Source organism: Solea solea, chromosome 8 (assembly GCF_958295425.1).
Source record: "Solea solea chromosome 8, fSolSol10.1, whole genome shotgun sequence".
NCBI lineage: Eukaryota > Metazoa > Chordata > Actinopteri > Pleuronectiformes > Soleidae > Solea > Solea solea.
In genome coordinates this window covers 8,617,595-8,642,516 of record NC_081141.1, presented here as the reverse complement: position 1 = coordinate 8,642,516, position 24,922 = coordinate 8,617,595, and the positions used below count along the sequence as shown (strand labels likewise).

The 24,922-nt window shown below is 39.5% G+C and overlaps 1 protein-coding gene across 2 annotated transcripts; it reads right to left on the bottom strand.

Annotated features, from left to right (window-relative positions):
- snx2 (sorting nexin 2) lies at nt 1-24,613 on the bottom strand. Of its 2 annotated transcripts, XM_058635635.1 has the most exons (16): nt 24,397-24,613; nt 20,642-20,741; nt 15,003-15,157; nt 14,367-14,433; nt 13,768-13,811; nt 12,711-12,852; nt 12,233-12,311; nt 10,488-10,563; nt 8,199-8,312; nt 7,797-7,890; nt 6,629-6,834; nt 6,389-6,532; nt 3,435-3,446; nt 2,786-2,866; nt 2,294-2,365; nt 1-1,850 (listed from the first exon to the last, which is right to left on the bottom strand). In XM_058635635.1, the coding sequence occupies exons 1-16, from the start codon at nt 24,493-24,495 to the stop codon at nt 1,800-1,802; spliced, it is 1,536 nt and encodes a 511-aa protein (XP_058491618.1). In that variant the 5' UTR covers nt 24,496-24,613; the 3' UTR covers nt 1-1,799. The 2 variants fall into 2 exon arrangements, with proteins under 2 accessions (XP_058491618.1, XP_058491619.1); XM_058635636.1 differs by lacking the exon at nt 3,435-3,446 and having other exon boundaries at nt 24,397-24,612.
- Nucleotides 24,614-24,922: the final 309 nt, after the last annotated feature.

Sequence of the window (24,922 nt, the reverse complement as noted above, 5' to 3'; positions counted from 1 at the left end):
TATAGATGAGATACATTCCTTTATTATAATTAAAGTAGTCAAACATTTGCTCTGCCATGGGACATCACTCCAAACCAAGAGTTAAAAAAAAAAAAATCTGCATTTCTTTATTTGTGAACAAAAAAAATCAACAAAAACCAATGTGCAGCATCAGGCTTCAATTTAAATACAAAATGGACCAATCAACATCATTTTGACATTAATGAACAGTGAAAGAGATGGGCACAAGAAGAAGAAAAATAATCTAAATATTTCCAGTTTTAAAAATCATCTTTATTGAAATGATAATGAAATGGTGTCACACTGATGTGTGTAAAGATGATCCTCAGTCTGAACTGCTCTGTAGACAGCCACACACACACACACACACACACACATGCACACGCACACAGAGATTCGGAAAGTAAATACTTCATTTGACTCATAAGCGTTACAAAATGTCAAAACCTAAAAACTGTTCCACTTCTTCAGTTCCTGTAAAATTCAATAAACCAAAATTCCAAAACACCAAAGTGGCCTCTTTAGACCAAACATGAGCATTAGAAAGAAAAGGACTGAGGTTCTGTTCACAGCTCTAGACTGTTTGTACTATACAACACATTCAATGGGGACAACAGACGGCATCCGGTGATGGTTGAGGAAACGCAGCAGTGACAAAATGCTGGTAAAGACACAGATACTTCTCCTCTGTGATAGTGATTAACAGATTAATGCTACTCTCTGCAGTGTTTTGGATGTGAATAAAGCAGGTCCTTCATCCCTGAAAACTCTGTCCCAGTGGCCTAGACAAAAAAAAAAAAGAGTGGAAAAAAAAGTGAAAGCAAAGAAACTGGCTGCTTATTGGTGGTGGAAAAAATGCTCCCTATTAGCAAGGCAATACTTTCCTTTTGCATCTTGTCTTTAGATTCATACTTTTAGCATGGTTGAAGAAACAAGAGTCAGTGAAGTGGAATAAAAACAGCTAAATTAAAGAAATGTCTTGGTGTCATGGTTTGTAAATGTTTGTCAGTAACAGTAGCAATTAACTGAACCAGAGTGACTTTCGTCATTGGCTCATAAAGAAAAGCACAAAAACTGTTGCCTTCACTTGCGATCATACAGCAACAAAAACAAGGGCTCTTGTTTTGAAAGGTGCAAGGGGACAGGAAGTAAGAGACACTAAGGACAGGAAGCAGTCCATTTTTTTGTGACCAATTTCCAAACTAAGAAAAACTAAGGCATATTTTTTGATTTCAATTAAAGTTTGTTTTCTGTGTTTCCAGAGTTTCCACGTTTATGTTTTTAAATGAAATGATAATGTTGTGTACATTAAACAGCTGAAGACACAACCAGGGGTGGGGCTAAGTGTGGCATTCAGGGTTGCTGCAGTAAAAAACAAAGCCATCACTGAAATAAAGACCCTGTGCTGCATTCAAGTCACACAAGACAATTACTTCCTTTGTAAAAAATAACCTTCATTGCATTTTTTTTCAGACTATGAAAATTGTAACTGCTTCTTCCAAAATTCTGAGGAGGAAACCGTGTATGAGGAGTAAGTTATTGTTGTTCATGTTATGACTATGAATGCATCATTCTGGATCATTTTAAATGAAAGTGCTGAATCAGGATGGGTCTTAAATGGAGCAGAGACCAGCAGAAACAAACGGAAGATTGTAAACTGCCAAACCAAAAGTTTTGTAGTTTTTACAGAAATGTGACATTGAGCCACCTCTTCTTCACTCTGCAGGAGGCAGGAAACCCAGGAGAACAGGTGCATTGTGGGTAGTGTAGTTTGGACTGTCTGTTGTGTTTGTGGACTCTTATGAGATGGCCCTGGCCTCAGGTAAGAAGGCCTCCCAGTATTTTATCATCTGCAGAAGCAAAAGTAAAAGGGTTTATTTTTCATTCACACTGTCAATTCTTAAATGAAAATGTTTCATAAAATATTCACATATGTGGAATATGTGGAATATAACACTGAACAGATGGAAGTCTGTGGCTTCATTTAATTACATTGTGTAGAACTGAAATTAAAATTTGTAAATGTCAATAATAAAAGTATAACTACACATAAATTACTTGTGCATTTAAATATAAATTGATGTTGAAGTTTAGAATTTGTATTAAGCAGCACATCATATTCACAAAAAATGTGCAGCCAGGCACATCCATTGAAACATCTGATACTCAAGATGATTTTTTTTTATGTAAACGAACCAAAGATATATTATTACTTCTATGAACATTATTATTAATAATAAAACAGCAATAATGATAAAAACCATAAATATAATAATAACTTTTTCTTTATTACCTGTTGTTGTGTCTGAACCAGAGATTCCAGGTATTTGATAATGATTGTTTTAAAGTCCTTCACTCTCTCTTTCTGTTGAAAAAGAAATAAATTAAAGTTACAAACATTTTATAACATATACTGTATATAGAATTGAATTTAACCCATAGTTTGCAACTTTTTAAATATAAATGAATATCTGTTCAAACACCTGCAAAATGAAGCCTATTAGCTTCACATGACAGTCGGTGTGTTTTCTCAGTTTTATGTTGTCGTGTCTGTGGCGACATGTTTATGCTGCACATGGTGACATGTTTTATGTCGCTAATACTCGGGCGAGGCAAAAGAAGTGAAGCACAAACAAAACACCAGAAAATGATAATAAACCTGGATGTACAGAAAGACTTCACAATTGTATTTTTTTTTTATCGCAATCAAGATTATAGCTTCTATGTGTCTGTGCCAGTCTGTGTGTGTGTGTGTGTGTGTGTGTGTGTGTGTGTGTCTCCTCACCTCAAACCTGCTGACTTCTTTACGGATGGTTTTAGAGATTTGTTCAAAGTCTCTCTCTCCTTGCTGCACCTTCGCATCCAGCTGAAACACACACGCACACACCCACACACACACGCACACACACAAACACACGCGCACACACACAGTGAATGAGAAAGAAAATAAACACACCATATTTAGAGATTTTGCTTAAATCAGTAATTTGCATCTGTGGCACTTCGTTCACATACTGTCAGGAGTAGTACTAACTTTGTTTGTTTAATATATTTATATATAAAATTTAAATCCATCATTAACACAATTATTTAGATAATAATTCATTGGCTGAATGAAAATCATCTGTTGATTCCCTGAGAGGCAGGTTTTCCTTTAACTATTTTATTTTTCTTTAACCAGGAGAAAAGCCACTGAGGTTAAAATCCCAATCTATTGACACAAAATTGTAAAATTTAAATTAGAGTAATAATTTAAAGAAACAATGAGGCAGGAGAAAAAAGATGTGAAGCGTGCAGGTAGGCACAAAGCTACAGACACACAGACATTCAAACATATATACACAGACAGACAGTCACACAGACACAGAGACAAACACACGGTTTGACAGACAGTCACACACACACACACACACACACACACACACAGTTCCTACCTCCTCAATCTCCTGGTTGCAGGGAGGCGTGACAGGGAAAGTGCAACAAAAGTTAAAGAGGCTGGAAACAAAAAAGCATTCACATCCAGAGACATGAGGGACAAGAAGCAGTGAGACGGAGGATGACGCTTAATTTAAACAAACTGAGCAGATCCAGCAACAGCACATTGTTTTTTTATTTGGTTTTTATGAAATAGAGAAAAGCAGCAACCCAAGTGGAGAACACACAAAAAGACATTTTCTGAGAAAACAGCTGTTGTTTCAACTTGGTGCCCACAGGGGGCAGTGTGGTGCTGCAATCTGTTTTCATACTGTGACTTTTATATTGTTCCTACCCTTTCTAAAAAAACTCATACACTTCAGTTTTTTTTTTGTTTTTATTTATTAGTTTTGTATTATTTATGTATGTATAAAATTTAAATTCAAATTTAAAATACCCCTTTAAAACAACCCTCGGATTCTGACCGTTATTAAGACAAATGTTGTGCTTCATAATCTGATCTGATGGTGAGATTGTCAAATTTACACTACGTCCTCGTCCCTGTGCTGTGTTTTCCTCTGGTTGTGGTCTCACTCTGTGTTTTTAAATTAGATGGATTCATGCAAACTAAACCCAGCTCAATATTATTAGTAGTATTTACATTATTCTTGAGGTGAGGAAGAGTAAATAAACAGAACATAAGAAAATAAAAGGGAAGCAACAGAAAAGAAAATAGATTGGAGACTTGGGAGAAAGATGATTTTCAATTTTGACGTCTTTAATTTGTAAGAGCAAACTCTTTCTGCACGTTCAGATTGTAGATCACATATGTTAAGAGTGTGATACACACCTGTAGTAGCAGCTCAGCAGGAGTGTAAAGTAAAACTCTCTTCTCTTTTTAGAAAAAGCTGGTGTGTGCTTTCTGTCAGCCGCCGTCAAGGCGTGAACCAAAAACCTGACTCCTGACAGGCAGCAAAACTCTCATCGGCACCAAATAAATGTTGGTTGTAACTCTACTGCGATCTGTCCTCGTCTGTAGCTTCTGACAGCTGCTCCCTGCAAATCCCCATCTCCTCCCAAAACCCCACATCTGACAGCTGCTCTGCTCTAATACACAGACCCCCGACCATGCAACGTGTGTGTGTGTGTGTGTGTGTGTGTGTGTGTGTTGGACTCTGACAGAGAGCAGAGGATGAACTTGTGCAGTGACGCTCTAATAAACTACTTTTCTTCTTCTAGTTTGTGTTTTACTCCAAACACCAACAAACAGGAGTTTTCACATGGATGAACTGGGTGTGTGCGCTTGTTTTACCTGATGCCTCTCACACACGCACACACACCTACACACGCGCACGCACACACACACACACACACACACCACTGTAGTTGTTGTCTAGTTGTCCTGTCATTATTAACAGGGCCAGATCAAGACATTGGCCATACAGACGCCCACATAGAAAAATATTCATTATTAAACATACATGGCTAAATTCACCCGTGAGTGAATCAAATGAGTAAACACAGAAAAGAAGTAACTAAGACATTTTGTACCCCTGATCCTCACAAGTGCCCCACCAGCCTGTGCACTGTGCCCTGAAGTGGCCATGGTTTCGTACCTTTACAGGACAGATAGAGCTGTGCCAAAGGAGGCACATTACATCTGTCTTCATGTTATATTTCATCACATTTATAACTTCAGGTACGCAAATAAGGGGGAAAAGAGGAAAAGAAAGAAACAGAAAACACTGTGTGCAGAACTACAATAGACTAGACTGTTAGACTAACGGAACGTTATTTAAATGGAAAGCAGTAAAACAGCTGTAATGTTAGTTTCCTCAACAGGCTCGTGTCATTTACATTCAGATTTACACTTCTGTTTTCTCACTGAACTGCTCAGCCCTAGCTTCATTGCATAATTCTGAACAAAAACATTATTTTTAACTAGACTAAGTTGTGATTTAATTCCAGACAGTTGTCATAAACTGTATGTTTTTGCTTGCAGTAGACCAGGTTCCACTGTCCAACTGTCCATGTACACTGAGAAGCTCCAGCTGCTGAAGAAAAGACATCTGATCTCTCGACACTACTTTGTGAAGCATGCAAGTGACACCATTTAATATTGCTGATATCTGTGTCACTGATTATTTACTGCTATGTTGCTATGTTGGTGTCATATAATGATAATCACAGTTGTTACAGTTGCTCACCCTGTTACTACTTAAATGTAAGTCTTCTATTGATGGCCAATACAGCTGCAGATCAGACATCAATAACATATCCACAGTGTCCTGCAGGTGAATTCTGTTCATTTCATATTACAGCTGCAAAAATCTTACCAGTCTCAGGATTTGTTCTAATGTAACTCACCCTATACAGCACATTTGACTTATGACAATATTATGGAAGGAGACACAATTAGTAACCTAAATACTATTTATTATTTGTTCTAATTTGCTACAGCACATGTAAAGCTACAGTAAATTCGCCCGATACAAACCGAGATTGCGGATCAAATCTTCATTCATGTCAGTGAACGTGTACTGGTTATCCATGACGTACAATAAGTGCTTCAGGTGTGTCACTTCTGAGTCACTGGAACATTTCCTGAGGTGGATGAGTCCATCTATAGATATCTGATATAGATTTGCACTGAGGCCAGAGTTAGTCAGCAGATGACTATATCAGGTAGAACGACACTACACTTACCCAACATTAGAATGGTAAACAGATATTTGTTGTTTCTAGAACAACATGAGACATATGACAATTGCATTGAATTATCTAAAAACTGCACTATGTGTTTTCAACTATTCCAAAGAAATACAGCTTTGTACGTTGTACATCAAATTTGGAAAAGTACAATTTCACACTATGTTTTTGGTGATCCTTCAGTGGTGTGGTGGGGAACGGGGCATCAACATTAAGTTCAAATGAAAACAATCTGCGTCCACGCATCAGATAGGCGGGGACTCACCTCTTTGATCTCGTCTTTGGCCTGTTGCAGTTTGTCTGGTTTGTTGTTGAACTGCAGTTTGGCTTCAGCTTCCCGTTTCTTCTGCAGCAGCATCTGACTGTCCTGCCACTTCTGCCACGTCTTCATGCGGTGGTCAAAGACGCCCTGGACACACAAACACACAGTAAACAAGACAATTCAAATTATTTTCAGATCTTACGTTATATTGAAGCAGATGCTACAAACATGACTTGGTCGTACCTTGACAGCAGTGATGAGACGCACGTAGTCGCCCAGCAGCTCAGAGAAGAGGTAGAAGTCTGCATTGGCCTGGTCCTGGTGAAGCTGGTCAATCTTCTCTTCTACCTCCGCCAACTGGGACAGTGCTCGAGACAGCGCCGTGTGGTCCTCGCTGTTCCCCAACATGGCTGCCGACTTTGCGAACTGTGCCGTGTTCACGGAGAGCTCTAGTGAAAGGGAGGAGACCTTTAAGACTCTGGACACAGAATTAGCATTAGCACACAGAGTTCATGGCTTTTTATTATCGATTATCCATCCATCCATCCATCCATCCATCCATCATCTACCACTTTATCCTCCACTGGTTGGGTTGCGGGGGGTGCTGTGCCAATCTCAGCTGACATGGGGCGATAGGCGGGGTCACACCCAGGACAGTACGCCAGTCCATCACAGTGCACACACATAGAGACAAACAACCATTCACTCTCACATTCACACCTATGGTCAATTTAGAGTGACCAATTTATCTAATCCCCATATTGCATGTTTTTGGACTGTGGGAGGAAGCCGGAGAACAAACACACGGGGAGAACATGCAAACTCCATGCAGAAAGGCCCTTGTTTCAACCAGGGGTTCGAACCCGGGTCTTCTTGCTGCAAAGGCAAGCGTGCTAACCACTACACCAACCATGTGGCCCTTATTAACGATTAATGTTTTCTTAATTGTGATTAATTGTAAAAGTTCAACAGTTTATCACAAATTAACTGTTAAAAAAGACTGAGTGAGCCACAGTCTTTTTCCTGAATTGACATTGTGAGTTGGAGCGACGGTGGCTCAGTGGTAGAACGAGTCGTCTTTCAACTCAAAGGTTGCTCCGCTAGTCTAAATGCCGATGTGTTCTTGGGTCCAAGACACTTAACCCCATGTTGCTCCTGACGGCTGTGAGCGTGCTGTGAGCGTGTGAGTGGGTATGAAAGATGATGAAAGATGAGTGATAGAAAATGGGCTGCACATAGATGTGTGAACGGGTGAATGGCAAAAGTGTGGTGTACAGCAGCTTTGAGTGGTCATCAAGACTACAGAAGCACTTTATAAATACAGACCATTTACATTGGACTAAAACCTCTTATGTCTGACCCTTGATTAATAAGAATTACTGCATTAACACCAATTAACGCTTTCTGTTACCTTTTCTGTGACAGACCAGGGACTCAACGCTGGCGTGAAGTTTCCTCAGCTGAAAATCGAGGTTCTCAAAATGCTGCTGCTTCTCCTCGAACCACTGACACACACACACACACACACACAGTTATTAAAGTTTTCATCACACCTTCCTAAATTCTTTTCTGCCATGTTTCTTATTTTTTCTTTACTTCCTCATTTCCATCCTTTCTTGCTTCTCCTCCTACATTTCTTTCATGATTCCTTTACAAACTTCCTTTTACCAGCTTTACTAATGTGCCTCCTTTATCTTCTTTCTCTATCTTTTCTCCTACCAACACCCCCCTTCTGTGCCTCCTTGTGTCATTCCACTCAGCTTTCTATCTCCTTCCTTCCTTCCCTCCTTCCCTCCCTCCTCCCTTTACTCACTGCATCTGACTCATTCATCTTGATGGTCATCTTATTGACGGCATCAGCCGCCTTGTTGACCATTCGCAGGAGGCCGGCACTGCTCAGAGCTTGAGTGTTGACGGCGCGTGGCAACTGAATAACAAACAAACACATTTGAAAATATCAGTTTTGCAATTTAAAACCATGTTTTTCTTTTTAGATTTCACTGGATTTTCATTTTCATTTGTATCCACTTCACTTAAAATGACACATTCAGTACATTTAGTGCATTGTATTGAATGTTCCACATAGGTCAAGAAACTGTTTCATGGCTGTAGATTTGTTTATAATATTATGAACAAATCTACAGCCATTTATTAGTGAACTTTTTATTCATTTTTGGGGATTTCAATATTTAACTTTCCTATTCATGTATTTCTTTGTGATTCTCTTTATCATCTAATTACATTTTTTGATATAAATGTTCTCATTTCTATTTGTTTTCCTTTTGCATTACTTTCCCTTACTTGTTTATTTTCTATTATCTTTTTTGTTTTACTTTCACCCACTTTAGCTTTTCAATTTCTGCATCTACTTTCACACTGGTTTCATACAATTTCCTCCTTCCCTTTGTTTTTTATTTTCTCTCACTTTGTTGTTAAATCTCCATCTGTTTTTTCTTTCACTGAACACATTCTTCTCCTTCCTTTAGTGTTCTTGTTTGCGTCTCCTCATGTGTCTCTTCTCTAACATGGCTCTCGTCTTTCATCTCTTCTGCTCTGATTGGAATTCCCCCCACGTCTCAGCTCTGCTCACATTTAATGCTGTTGCTTTATTTTATTTGCAGAACAACTTTACCAGGTGCAGAAAGACAGCCCCTCACTCTGAACACCCTGATGTCCATGTGGAAATAGACTCATTTTTCTTCATTGTGGAAAACTTTTTTTTAACAAGGCGTACAAGCTTTTCCTCTGATGGCCGTGTAGATTTGTCGCAACCTCCAGTCTCAATTAGCAGGGGCGGCAGCAGTGCGGGGACGGTTTGATCCCTGGAGCCCACGCTGATGGAGGAACGAGGGTAAATGAGCAGAGGCGGGGGGTATGTATGTGTTGGGGGCGGGGGTAAATAGATTACAATTCCCACTCTGTCCCATTTGTACACCCCCACTCCCCATTTCTGTGGTTGTGTTTCATTAAGTGGCTGGACGGACCGACACGCTCGGTCAAGCGTCCAAGCGATTCATCTGTTAAATCTGTGACACAAGGCCATTTATTCTGGGCCCAACAACAGCCGCCACCTTCACAACGCCATCCGCGTAACAGTTAGGAGTAAGGCAGTGAGGGGGAAGAGGTGGTGGACACTTTGATTCAACAAGAACAAATGTAACAGCAAATTTAGCAGCAGTGGACAATAACGTGGGGGAACAGGAAACGTTGCAGGCCCTTAAACCCTGAGGCAGTTTTTAGAAACTCACAGCGCTCACTGGCGAACACGCCTTGACCTTGTTGGAGGGTGTTTGCTGCTCACTGGGAAACAATAAAAGATGGGAAAACTGAAGCTGAGGTTTTTTGCCTTTTTTGAGGAAAGGTGATTTGTTTTGTCCTACTGGAGTTCAATGTTGAGGGATCGTTCAAACAGAATAACCTATTCAACCAAAGGCTGAGCTGATAAACCACTCACTCTCTGCACCAAAGTCCATAAAGACAATCATGGATTTTATATCAATGGATGTTGATCCATTGCTGACTCCATCAGTGACCCGGGTGTTTGAAACCCTTACTTAAGATTTACCTCAAAGACACAAATGTACTAAATAAAGTGCCGTTTTTAGGACGCTGCAAAAATGACTAGAGAGGGGTCCTCTTCAATAGCACATGGTGTCGATTTTATAAATGATATTCCCTTTTTAGAGAAAAGAAGCTGATAAAGTATGAATGACAGCTGCTATTGCCCAATAAGAGCTTGTCAACATGGTATTTTGTTTCTCCTGTTCCCTGCTAACAGCCCTGTGTTCACTGAGTGTGTGTATACTATGCCCCTGTGGATTCTATGCAGTGAGCCTCAACAATAAAGATCCTAGCAGCTGCAGCTTGGGCAGGGGTCCAACACAGGCAACATTTCCTCCTCATCTACTTTATATTAACCTAAATTCTCATAATGTATTATCTTAGTGGGAAATGGAAAAAACCTAAAAAAAAAACTATAAAATAAAAAACACATCTATGTAACAGTTTTTGGTTAAACACAGAGAATTTGACTCTGTGCTGAAACGTGCTGTTGTTTACTGTGTGTTTATGCCGTCTTGGTGAAATGTATTGTGTTATTTACGTCTGAGCTCTCCAGAAACTGCATTACATCCGGATCCTTCCTCAGCACGGGATGCTTCACTGTTCTCATCAAATACCTGAAACAAAAAAGCAAACATCAAGTCAACATGATGGTTTGAACATACAGGGACAAACAACTATCCACACCTACAGTCAATGTACAGGCTCCTATACACATAACCCCTATCTGCATCTGTTTTATTTGTCATTATATATTTATATTATATAAATACAGTGAGATAATGTTGTGCAACCCTGGTCAGTGAAGTTAGTGTAAAACTCATAAAACCCTGTAACACAAGCTCAGAACAGTGAGATGAAAATCTCCTTGTCAGAGTGTGGAAGTCCAGTCTATGATCAGTGTTTACATTTTTCAATTAATGATATCAACACTGTGTGTCAGCATCTGCATACAGTTCTGCTGCTCCATCGTCTGTCACTGACTGACCTTCCCGTCAATCAAACAGCATCAGTAAAGGGCAGCAGAATGTCAGCCCCACCCACAACCACCCCTTCACTCTACTCATTACACACACACACACACACACACACACACACACACAGGTGTGTGCATGTGATCATGATGTATCTAATGTTTGTGCTTTAACCTTTCCACCTGTAAAGTTCTGACCCGGCTGATCTTTAGTATGACAGAAAACACACACATACACATACAGCTTTATTTGTTGTCGTGGTCACACTGATGTCACTAAATTCATTATCAGTAGAAACATCCGGTGTAAACAGAGTCTGGTTCCTTAGGCGTTTCAGTTTTGCACCGTCATCACAGTTTAATTATTGTGATGATACTGTCTCTGATTCAGGTGCAGCTCAGTTATTTAAAAAATAAATGAAAGAGCAAACTCATAGCTTGTTGGTGCATGTGTACTCCTGCTGACTTAATGTGCACATGGTCCATCTGAAATCTACAGAGCCCCAGACATGGGGGAGAAAAAACTTTGTGGCCATGAAATAACTGTGGGAATATCATTCCCATCAACAACTTGGACAGCTGGGTAAGCAAATGGAGTGCACCCTCACTTGAGATTGTGACACTAAAGTAAAGTTAGACAGACATTCAAAGATTCAAACTTCCACGAACAATAACATTTAAACAAAACATTGTTGAAACACATGCGAGACATAATTTGAATCATAGCGATAGCCGACAACATACAACCTTATTTTCATGAAAAGGAGCTGGAGAAACACAACGGGACTGTGTATTATCATGTACAGTAACACTGTGACATTACAGCTCTTTTTGATGAGGTTCTAGCTTGATGTCTACATCACTATGATTCAAAATGTTATTGATTGCAGAAGTTCGAATCTGTGAATATCTTTCTAAATGGACTTTGGTGTCACAGTTTCAAGTGAGGGTGCACTCCATTTGTGGTAATAATGAATCCTTGCAGGCTTTTGAGAATATCTTTGTTACTCATTCACAACCTAAAATAAAATTCAATCACACTATGTCTGTCCATCGTGCAGCTTCAGCTGTCTTAAGCCCCTGTTTTGCTTACACAGCTCTCAAGGTATTCAATGACATATATATTATTAATATTAGTATTTCATGCATGTTCATGTTATACCTATTTTCATTACTACAAAATCACTACAAAAAATAGCTTTAGGTCACTGTTACTGTCACTGAAAGTAAAATAAAGAGAGTAAACGACGACTGGTGTGTGTGTGTGTGTGTGTCTGTGTGTGTGTGTGTGCGCACGCTTCTAGTCATCATACCTCTCCAGCGCTGACCTCCTCTTCTCCACAAACTCGTTGGAAGACTGATCCTCTTTTCCCACCTTCACCTTGGTCATTCCTGCAGCCGAGGAGACACTCATTAACAGAACTGATTAAGGAACAAGGATGAGGACACTCACTACAAAGGTAACGTCAACACATGGGGGCGGGACTAGATAAGCTTTTGCTTCTCCAGCTTTCCCTTTCGGTTATGTGTATTGTGTGAACTACACTACGATGATGTGTGATGAGTGATCTAACTGACATGACCGATATAAACATATAAATAAATCAATAAATAAACACAAACACAAACTGTGTGATGTTACTTCACTGACACGTTCAGGGGGAAAATGACTTTCACATGAAACATACATCATCATTATGTATGAATACAGATTTATTATAGTACTGCGGCCTGGATGTCCCTGAATGCCTCTCATGGCTAACAGAGGGAGCCTCTACTGGTTGCACTTACCCACAATGCTTTTCTCTGGTGCAGGGGGAACGATGTAGCCTATGTGCAGGTACTTGGAGGCAAGTTTACTGTGCAGACCCAAAAAATCACTGAAGCGCCGCTTTACCGAGAACTCGTCACGCTTGAACATGGACATGGAGGTCTGAGCAAGAGACATGGAAAAAGAGAGAGAAAATACACATCTGGTTATAGCCTACAGTTTTGACAACAACAGTTCAGTAACCTGCAGTGGGCAGCATTGTAACGATAGAAAAGGGGGAAAAAAAATGAAAAGACGAGATCAAAGTTCTTCCAAATCTATGAAAATACATTTAAAATATACTGATTTATTTGAGAACTGTCCAGGATGTACCCGCCTATCGCCCTATGTCAGCTGGATAAAGTGGTAGATAATGGATGGATGGATGATTTATATGAATTGAGCTCCACGTTTTTTTCAACATTTCAAGTTGAACTCACCATAAAAGGCAGCATTTGTATGAACTCATAAACATATTACAAAAAGAATACAACTGCTGTCAATCAGTGCCACTATGAGGAGTCATGAGTCAGTGATGCTGGTGAGTCAAATCAGGGAATCTGTTTCGAGCATCACTTTTTAAAAAGAATATCAATCTTTAGAGCCAGTGTATTATATTTAATCAGTTAAGATGTCATGTATTGCTGAATCAATATTGTTGTTCCATCGTTAGTGGATGAACCCAGTTACAGTGCTGATGATACCACTGTGCCACATGACATACAAACTTAGATTAAAAATGTCCTTGGTGAATATTACATATTTTTATTCACATGAATACACAAAAGATAATGTGAGATTATTGTGTTTAATTTCATGAGACATTTTTATGGTAATGCAGGTAAGATAAACTTTATTGTCATTGGACACAATACAACAACATTTGTAGCTGCCCTTATGGTACATTCACTCAACAAAGAACGGCAAAAGAAAAATATATAACAACATGTATAGAATATTATCTAAATATGCGATAAACAAAAACATTTCTTAAAGTGACACAAATTAATATATATGAGATATGAAAATAAATCTCACCTTAGTGGACACTTTATAGGCCATGTACGCATTCATCCCATCACCTGTATCACACACACAGAGCAGTATAAAAGTGTTATTTCTTGGAAAAATCTTATATATATATATACATACATATACATATACATATACATACACACATATACATATATATATATATATGTATATGTATATGTATACATATACGGTCAATCCTCTCTCTTTTGTGACAGGGAAGTCACTTTTAGATCCACACACTACAATCATCAGCATGTTTTCTGTTCAGTCCTTCTGTTCAGTCCAGTAATGACAAATTGTGACCTATAGGGGCAGCATGTGCTCACTCATGTTGGCATTATTAATATGTGTTGTCATCAGATAAAGATACACATTAAAAAAAAAAACTTTTAATGTGTACATGTTCTTCAGGTGGTCTTAATCTATGGGGAAAGAAGTTCTGACAAATGATGTAACTGCAACATGAATAGATACACATATATATTTTCTTGTAAAAATAAACAAACTCCCTGATGTCAGTTTTCTCCAACTGTCATTGAACAAGAACATTCCAGGATATTTCAGGACTGTCTGGTGAAGAGATCAGCGTGTACTGTACTCACCGACTTTCTCAGGGTCAGACACTGCTATGTGCATGTCAAACAAATCACCGCCCTCTTCCTCCTCGATCTACAGAGGACAAGGACAAGCACATTGCCTGATTTTCAGGTTTTAAGACTTTCCCTGTTTCATGTTTATCCACTGCCATAGCAAGTGTCTCTGATAGAATTTCTGCCATTTCATTTTCTTTTCTAATTAAGAAAAGTTAGTTTTTCAATGATTTGGTCTTAAAACAACAGTCTGAGTTCTGTATGTCGAAGAGAAAAGTAAAATAACAATTAAAAACTCTAAAATGACCTGAAATTATCAAATGTATTCAATGTGTGCATGTACTTGTATTTGTTACCTCTTTGGGACATTTTCTGACATAAACACTGACCTTGGAGACCAAACCTGGTCCTAATGAGGTAGAAGTTCCTCATTTCTGAGGAACTGGTTAAGTTTAGGGTTAAGATTTGAATTGTGGTTAGGTTAAGGTTAGGCATGGACTGGACTGGTTATGGTGAAGGTTAGGGGAAAATGCTTGTTTTGCTTTTTCAGGCTGTCAATTTGAATTTATCTAAAAGCTGTGTCGTTAAATGGATAACTGTGCAAACCTGTGTGTGTGTGTGTGTGTGTGTGTGTGTGCGGACACTCACCTCATCGAAGGAGGAGTGTGTGAACATGTCGTCATGGCCAAGGCATGGGGTGATGACGGAAGTGGGAGGGGTGATGGGGGTGATGGCAGGGGATGGACCATCAGATAGCAGGACATCTCTCTCTGGACTGTCCAACGAAACCTCCTCTGTGGCCTCTGTAACACAAACGTGCACAAAGGTACAATGTCTGGTAGAGTATTTGTAGGAGCCATATATTCAAATGTGTGGGGTTTTTATGGTTTAAAGACTTTGTATGGGAAACTTATTGGAAGTAACATCACAAAAGTGTGCGGACTGTACAAAAATAAATGCAATTTGAGTTTAAGTATAAGAAAGTTTCGATATCAGTTTCTCTGAGTTACACGTCTGAACAAACTACCAATTAGCAATCAGTAGCAGCTGAAAATGGGACTTAGTCACTACATTTAGGTCAAAAACTGCTTCATTTTGGACGATCTGGTACTTCATTGGGAATCACAGAGGTTGGTCATTGGACAATCGTGTTACGGCCGATCCATCTCGACTGCATCGATCACCTGCTCGAGGTTTTACCGGAGCTACTGGGGTGCCATTGGGACATCAGCATTAGAGATCGGGAAATCAGACCACCTTCGCTGGCCAGTGTTTTGGATGAATGGCCATTGTAAATACAGTATGTGTGCACACAATATATGGGCATAAATCCAATGCATTGGTTGCGACCGTCATAAACTAACTAGACAATTTACAGAAAGAAAGAAAAACTAAACTAAATAAAATGTCTAAACTAAAAGGAACAATTGTTAACTTTATGAGTGATAAAGCCCGTGTAAATGAGGTGAAATGTACCTTTTGCAAGTATAAGGTTGTGTGTGATGAAGCAAAACAAGCACATGTGACGTTATTGGAGTTATAACCTAAAGATGAAGCAACAAAACATGAAACAGGGTACAAAGCAAAGACGTTGAATTGAATTGAATTTATTGCTGATGTGAATAAGTGGTTGTCTAAAACTCAAAGTTGCTCTGCTGATGAGGCCAGTGACAATGATAATGTGGAGTCTCATGACAGCATTTCAAATGTTTAGTCAAATACACCCAGTAAACGGTCACAAAAAAGTCACAAAGGCTCCAAAAGTGGTAAATCTTTGACTTCATCTGCACGCATCAAAGCAGAGGCGGGAAAGGCCGCACTAATGGCTCATGCTGCTGCTTTAAAGGAGAAGCACACTTTGGAGGAGCAGACAAAAATATTAAAAAGGAAAAAAGGAGCAGCTTGAACTGGACACTGAAATATTAGCCTCAACTGCTAGGCTAGCAGTGCTGCAGACCTGGGACAGTGGCAGTGATTCGGATGGACAATCTGATAGAATGGAGTCTTATTTTAAGAAAGTCTCAACATAAAGGCAATAAACATGGCAATAAATATGAACTTCAGCATGAACATTCAGTGCAAACAAGGCCAGAAATCTTTCAACTCTCTTTACCTTCTCAAGGCAATAATCAAACATCAGGAGATCTCTACAATTTGCACTTCAAATGCAAACTTCTCAGTTTCTACCTCACAGGCAAATTCCGGTTTATTTATCGTTAAGTTCATCGAGCAACAGTTTAGAATAGCTTTAAATCCAGTCTTTGGTGACATACAGGACACGCCGCTTGTTAAAGGAGGAATCAAAAGCAAGCCTCAAATGAAATCACAGTTCAAAAAAAACTTGTAACTCATGTGTGAATAACTGATGAATTTAAAGCAGGTTCTTGCGCAGATACAGTTCAGAAGGAAATGATCTCCTTTACCAAGAAAAGCCGTCATATCTGCCCATATTGTTCTTGTGGTCATGCATTGGAGCAGTGTCCACAACTGGGAGAAAGGCGCACAGGGAAAAGCTAAACTTTCTAAACTTGCAGAGCAAAGTCCTCCCAACATTTTGCATATGGAAAAATTAGAAAGGTTTATCAATGGAAATACTGAAATGGCAAAAAAAAGTGTTGTAAGTTACACCACCACTTCAACCTGTGATCATACAGGGGCTGGCAATGGCATTCTTCCCATCTTGCCTGTACAAGTGAAGAACACAAAAGGAAATGAGGTTATTGAGACATACACTTTTCTGGATCCAGGAAACACAGACACCTTCTGTTCTGTAAAACTGGCAGACAGGCTGAACATTAAAGCACAAAGAACTAAAATGCATCTACTGTATGCACTATGGGTCATAATAAGGCAGTATCAAGCTGCATCATTAATGACTTGGAAATCTCAGAAATTTCTGGCAAGCACTTCTACAATCTTCCTGATGTGTTAACCCAGAAAGAGACGCCTGTGTCAACAGCAGGGGCGGCTGGCCTATAGTGGGCGACAGTGCACTGCCCTCCTTAAGCCACACGAAAAAAAGAGAGAAAAAACTGTTTATTTTGCCGGTCTAAGTCTTAATAATATTGTCCAATCAGCAGCCTGAATATCGCTGTGACGTTCAGCATCCTGAGTTTCACCCCCCAGCCCCCCCCCCCGTACCTGCGCCACCTTGGGACGATTTCAGTCAGATTGAAAATCGCCCCAGACGCTCTCATAGACTTACATGTTAAGATTCTTTTTTTCTCATTTTGGACCCTACAATTCATTTCAATGGGCTCCAGCGTGATTTCGTCATACGCACTGATGCATCACTGAGACCTCCCACGGCCGAGCGGACATGGCCTAATGCCGGCGGAAACGGAAATGCCTCTGTTCGCTTCTCTGTAAGTTGTGCTAACTTTACCAGCGCTTAATTGCCGATTTCATAATGGAAAAAAAGTACAAACAACTTCCTCTCACTGCAAAAAAAAAAAAAAAAGCCGTTTCATCGATGGAAAGCTTCGGCTTATATAACTCGGACAAAAACTTTTTGTTGTGTATTTTTAGTTTAATTTAAGTGAATCTTTTAAAATGACGGCATCAGGCATGAGAATGGTGCTTTTGTGTGTTTTAGTGGTGATATGCGGTAACTGCATATCACCACTGGACTATGTTACCACAGTCCATCTGAAAAACTGACTTGCCAATTGCGCCCCCCCAAAATAAAACGGCACCAGCCGCCATTGGTCAACAGACAACATAACCGGTAAGAAGGAACTGACTAAGTGGCCTTATCTCAAAGATATTCAGATTCCTCGAATAAGAGCTGATGTTGACTTGTTAATTGGCACCAATGCCTCCAAATTAATGGAACCTTGGGAGGTGAGTAACAGTCATGAAGATGGACCATATGCTGTCAGAACCTGACTGGGGTGGGTGATTAATGGTCCACTACAAGGAAATAATCATAAGCAGATTTTGAGTGCAGTTGCTGTTAAGAGGACGGTTGTTGACAACATTGAGGAATTGCTGATGAACCAATACAACCATGACTTAAATGAAATTACTTCTAAAGACCAAGAGGAGATGTCAAGAGAGGAGAAGAAGTTTGTTGAAATCATGGAAAGCTCTGTTCAGCTTCAGGAAAGACATTATAAAATGAATTTGCTTTTCAAATCAGAACATGTCACCATGCCAAACAACCTCTGTGTTGCCAAGCAACGTATTCACGGTCTGAAAAGGAAACTTCAGAAGGATGTAAGTTTTCATAGTGAGTACACAAACTTTCTTACTGATGTCATTAGCAAAGGCTATGCTGAACCAGTGCCACAACATCAGTTGGAAACATGTGAGGGTAGGGTAGATACCTCACCATGGAGTACACCATCCAAGGAAGGGAATATTAAGAGTTGTGTTTGACTGTGGAAAAGTCAAATCTTGGACCAAGAGCACATCAGTTCATAAATCAAGTACATAAATAAATGAAGACAAAGGTTCCTAACCTTCATTGCTAAAAGGATATCTACTATAAGAGACCATTCAGATGTGTCACAGTGGAGATATGTTCTCACATCACAAAACCCTGCCGACGATGCTTCGAGAGTATTGAAGGCTGAAAGTCTGCTCAATCAAAGATGGATTGAAAGCCCAAAGTTCCTGTGGGAGGCCAAAGAAAAGTGGCCAGCATTTCCTGTGGATTTCAGTGTCACCTCTGACGATCCAGAGTTTAAATGAAATCTCATGGTAAATACGACTATTGTTGATACTTTGGATGCCACAAACCAACTGATGGGCTATTTTTCTGATTGGCAGAAGCTAAAGGTTTCAGTCGTGTGGATCCTCAAACTGAAAGGAACGCTGCTAAAACTGAGTTAGAAAGGAAAACAGTTGCAGCTTGGAAATAATAATAAAGAAATGCAAGCCTTTAGAGCTTCACTTGGATGTCAGAACTTATCACTGGACGATCTCTTTGAGGCTGAGATCTCAATAATTTCCCTTTTTTAGCTAATAGGGAGGTAGATTAATCTCTCGACACAGACTCATGCATTAACACATGATTCTTCTGTCGGAGAGGACACGTTTCTCATATGAGATGGAACAATGGTACAAACGTTGTGGGAGCAGAAAGAGAGCAGAGAGAAGCCTTAGCTTCTCTAAACCAGCAGCATATTGAAAAATATTTGTCATAAAGGAGAATAAAGTGGAGTTTTAACCCACCTGCCGGTCACATCACGGTGGCCCTTGGGAGAGCATCATACGGATGATCATAAAGATTTTCAGCTCAGTCCTCCGTCAACAAAGTTTGGATGATGAAGGTTTTCAAACCATGCTCTGTGAAATTCAAGCAATGCTGAATGATCACCCCATCACAACACTGTCTGAAATGACCTCGAGGCAATGACCCCAAATCACTTACTTCTAATCAAAGGGAAACCATTTCTACCACCAGGACTTTTGAAAAGAGAGATCTATATGTAAAGAGAAGATGGAAACAAGTTCAGTATATCGCAGATCTCTTCTGGAAAAGATGGGTTGTTGAGTATCCGCCATTATTGCAAGAATGGCAAAAATTGAAAAAAGAAGTTTCAATTCTGGAGACGTTGTTGTAGCTGTGGATTGTGTGGATGTAGTTGAGCATCACAAGGATCCTGGTTGCTCGGAAGAGTCCTGAAAACCTTTCCTGATAAGAGAGGTCTAGTACAGTCAGTTTGTCTTAAAGGAAGACAAGTGTAATCGAAAGACCTGTAACAAAAACCTGTCTTTTATGTGAAGCTGCAGATTTAATGTCAAGTTCATGTGTTGACAATAAGTAATGCAATAGCAAACATAGCATGAGGTATTATTACCCATGTTTATGAAAGTTATCTGCCATTTTTGTGGCTCCTTTAAATATTGTTTGAAAATTGCTCTGTCTTCTGCCAGACGCAATTAGGGGCTACTGTGTAGGAGCCATATATTAATTTATATTTTCTGGGTTTATTCTTCCTGAACACCAGGGGGCGTATTGGTAAAGGTCGAGGCTGGCCACAACATGTTTAAGTTCATGTCACTGATCACAGGTCACAGTTTTTGACTGTGTTTAGAAGACGTGTTGGGTTTTTTTATGGTTTAAAGACTTTGTATGGAAAACGTATTGGAAGTAACGTCACAACAGTGTGTGGACTGTACGCAAATAACTGCAATTTGAGTTTAAGTACAAGAAAGTTTCGGTATCAGTTTCTCCAAATTAGCAATCAGTAGCGGCTGAAAATGGGACTTTGTCACTACAGTGTGTGTGTGTGTGTGTGTGTGTGTACGCGTGTGTGCACGCGTGTGTGTGTGTTTACCTGCAAACAGGTCTTCAGGATCCTCATCAAATTGTGAGTCTTGTTTGGGTCCATTTGAGTTGGTGCTGATGTCTTCAGCAGTTAGACTGGCTGGTCCTGACTGTGCATACACACAACACACAAAAAAAGAATGTCACGTAAGTCAAGTATGTCACCTAACTCTCTAATGAGAACAATCACTCATTAAATTGTAAAATACCATTTGCAGTTTGTTCAGCACCATCAAAAAAAGGAAAACCATATTTTTGAACTGAGGAAGAACTAAAGAGTGGAGCTGAGAGAGCAAAGAATCTACTTCACTTTAAATGGGATAATTTACAAATTTGAAATCATGAAAAGTAGTGATTGAGACCATAAACTCAGGAAAATGCTTAATGTTTGTTTCGGACAAGAGAGAACAATAAAAAGGGGCTTCCTCCTTCCTTACTCAGCAAACACACACACAGAGAGAGAGTTCAGAGGACACAATCCTCGCGCACGCACACACACACACACACACACACACACACACACACACACACACACACACACACACACACACACACACACACACACACACACACACACACACACACACACACACACACACACACACACACACACACACACACTACAGAAAAAAATCTGAGAGGAAATACAAACACATTTAGTCCTGGTTAGGGTGAAGTACACTTTAGCCTTTTTTGATGGTCATTATAAAAACTAAACAACAAAACCTTCTTCGAACCGTCAAAGTTCTGGCAGGTAAAAAAAAAAGCACCAATTAAAAACACCACAATTATTACATTCTGAATATTATTTGTTTAAATTATACCTATGACATTCCAATATATAGTATGATCAAATTTAGAAAAATGTTGGCATATTGTCTGCATGTGAAAATAAAACACACTAACATGATTTGCCTGATCTAGTGTATAAGACTAATAGTGTCTCACACCTAATAGTCATTAGATTGTCATTTTGATGTCTTCGTTTTCTTGTCAAAACTAAAACAAAAAAGATGCTGCCTCAGTATTAGTTTACACACTACAAAAACAATGACTGAAGAGTGTGATCTGTATGTTATATTTCACAACTACACAACTATTGTAATGTTGGTAAAACAAAAAAAACAGCAGGAAATGGTGGAGAGAAAAGGGAACATGAGGACGTTTGTAGAGGAAATTCATGTCAGCAAAGAAAAATGCTGACACACAGAAATGACACACACCAGGCTGTCCTGGTGGACTTTTAGAAAAATGTGGGTGGACAAAATTACTTAAACGTCTCTCAGAAGGAGCAGGTGACTGGTCCTCCTTCCCTCCTGTATATACCACATGACAAACCCCCGACAAGCTGAAACGTCAACCGGATTCAAAAACGAATTAAAAAGACACATTATGTAAATCTGAAATCATTCTTTACTAATGTTGATTGCACAATTTAAAAAAGAAAACTTGTTGCTGTATTGCATGGGAGCAGACACAGCAAGAGGAAAGTGGTTTTGTTTTCACTGATTATTTCAGAACACTTCCTTTTTGTTTGTCTGTACCTGACAAACGAAAAAGACCTCAGTTGTCAGACAAAACAAAAAAAGGTGAAGGTGGAGATTGTCATGTTGTTTCCACCTGGGTTTCTCATAGAAGTGCTGACGGCCAGTTCAACTGTGGAACCTGACACAACACAGTTTTCGATATTTCTGCTTAAATCAGCAACATTACTCTTTACTTAGAACTCCAATGAGGTCAGACAATGTTTAAATCACATCTGATTCTTGTGACAGGGCCAACAAAAACCAATACTATTTGAAAAATCTAGGGGACAGGGTTTGAAAATATGCCTCTTTCAAATTAAAGCAACATCTTGACAAAATATAATCCTTCATGTGTTTGATCATTGTAAAATAGTGTAACCACAATACACACAGTTTCTTTCAGGGAAGTGACTCACTCTCACTTACTCATACACTCACTCATTCATGCTTTATAGTGTGAGCACTCTGGACTTCATTTCGGTAGATGATTGTCTTCCCTAACCCTAACCCTAACCCGTTACAACAGCATTTTAAAGACTGTAGAGCAAGAGTCTCAAACTCATTTTAGTTCAGGGGCCACATAAAGCTCAATTTGATCTCAAGTGGGACGGACCAGTAAAATAATAGCATCATACCCTATAACCCACTCCAAATGATTCCCTTTGTTTTACATTTAATGAAGTATCTTTTTACATAAACATATTATTAACAACATAAAATGTCTTGACAAAAATAATGCAAATTCAATATGTTTAATACGTTTATGTGCATTACAAATTGCAGATCATAGTGGATCTGGCCCTTGAGCCGTAGAGTGTCGTAGTGTCTGCTCGTGTGTGTGTTTTAAGAAAATGTTGTAACTACTTCAGTCCATTCATTTACTTGTAACAAAAGAAAATTGATTATTATTCAATTACTAAATTAATCACCAACTATTTTGATAATCATTTAATCAAATGAAGTGTTTATTTTCTGGTTTGCTTTGCTTCATATAACAAAGAAATCAAATAAAATAATAAAAACATTTGGCCACAGTTTGTGGCCAAAACAAGACACTTGATAACATTATCATATTGAGGTTTGGGTAATACCGTTCAATATTTATCAACATTTTATGGACCAAACAACTAATTGACAGTCCAAGAAAATAATCCACAGATTACAACAACTAGTTGCAGTCATACTTCTGTTAGTTTTACTTGGACAGACTGAGGTACTGCAAGGTACAGATAGTACTATGACAGAACTTCTGGAAACTTGTCCAGTGAGTGTCATACTCACTGGATTTCACTTTCATTACAAACACTGTCCCATAAATGTCTCCCACCAAATTAGTGAGTTTACATGGTGGGACACAGTTCCTGTTGATCACTAAGCACACATTTTGTGACTTTGGTGTGGGAGACTCAGAGGGTTTAGAAACAAAAGTTTCTAGTTGGAAAAGGTTGTCTAACTATGAGATTAAGTGGTTAACATCTTGAGATTACATACATTTTATTAGGCATGCCATTGTAAATTGGCTGAACATCTGTTTCCCATGTTTTTAGTGAAGGCAAGCATCCATCTCGGAGGTTCATGATGATAGAGCATACAAAGGGCAGACTGTGACTGTGTGTCAGTACAACAAACAACAGCCAAAAAAACTTAACACTCTTTGCAATCCAATGTTTTAATCACTCAAAGCTTTGTGTCTGTCAGTCTCTCCCTAAAGGTAATTCAAACAGGTTTCAAGACATTCACTTGACAGTAAAATGTGTTTGCACAATGCACATTCAGGAACAAGTACTTAAGCTGTAGAACAACTATCCCTATCATTTACCTGCACCATTTTCTTCAGGCTACACTGCTGGTGTTTTCTCAGTAAATAATTCAGTATGGCGGACTTGTTCTAGTGTTGGTTTTTCCCGTGGGCCCTGAATGCATCACCCACACCTGTGTGACTGTCACCTGACAGACAGAGGACACACCTATCCTGCGCTTGCCACCACACAAACATGAACCTCCTCGGCTCCTGTAACTGTCGCTCAGAAGGCCACTGTTATCGTAACGGCAGCGTTCGAGATGATTGCAAGAAGCAAACGCGCCAGACCTAATTCAGAAATGAACAAATTTAAGCTCCGTGCACTCCCTGCTCCCTGCTCTATCACCTCTGAGTTATCATCCGCTGGCAGCATCACGCCCTGCCTACCACAGCTCCCCTCGGCCTCCTCTTCATCCTCCTCCTCCTCCTCAAACTCACCTCCTCTGTGGCGGCCGGCTCCGGGAACAGGTCATCTGCGTCCTCCAGCTCTTCGAAGTCGGTGCGCTCCGGTGGAGGGTCCCTGGCCCTGTCCGACATGTTTGTGCCGTTCCTGCGGATGATTGTGATGAAAGCTAACCGACACACACCCCGTCAGACAGCGAGAAAACAGACGACTGTGACAGGGAGACAGGAGGAGGAGCGGGGAGTCAGGAGGTTTTCCCAGCTCTGTCATGTGACTACCGGGAGTCCTGGTGGGAAGCAGAGAGGGGGTAAAAAAAAGAGAAGAGGCCCCACTCTCCACTTGTTTCTGGGAATTTGGGTTTTTATGAACCAAGGAGTTAACAAATATACACAAATTACACGTGATGTTTTTAATTTTACAAAGCCTACACCCAAACCAAATGAAATTTTCAGATAAACGTTAAATGTTATATAAAATGTACAGACAAGACAGCAAAAACATTTTTATCATTACAACTACTTGAAAATAAACAAATCAAATATAATTTAAGTTGGTTGAAAA

Coding starts and splice junctions, on each gene's coding strand:
- snx2 (XM_058635635.1), bottom strand. CDS start 24,495: ATGTCGGACAGGGCCAGGGACCCTCCACCGGAGCGCACCGACTTCGAA. Junction 7,891..8,198: donor AGATGAATGAGTCAGATGCA/GTGAGTAAAGGG, acceptor TGTGTGTGTCAG/TGGTTCGAGGAGAAGCAGCA. Junction 6,533..6,628: donor GTCTCATCACTGCTGTCAAG/GTACGACCAAGT, acceptor TTGTGTGTCCAG/GGCGTCTTTGACCACCGCAT.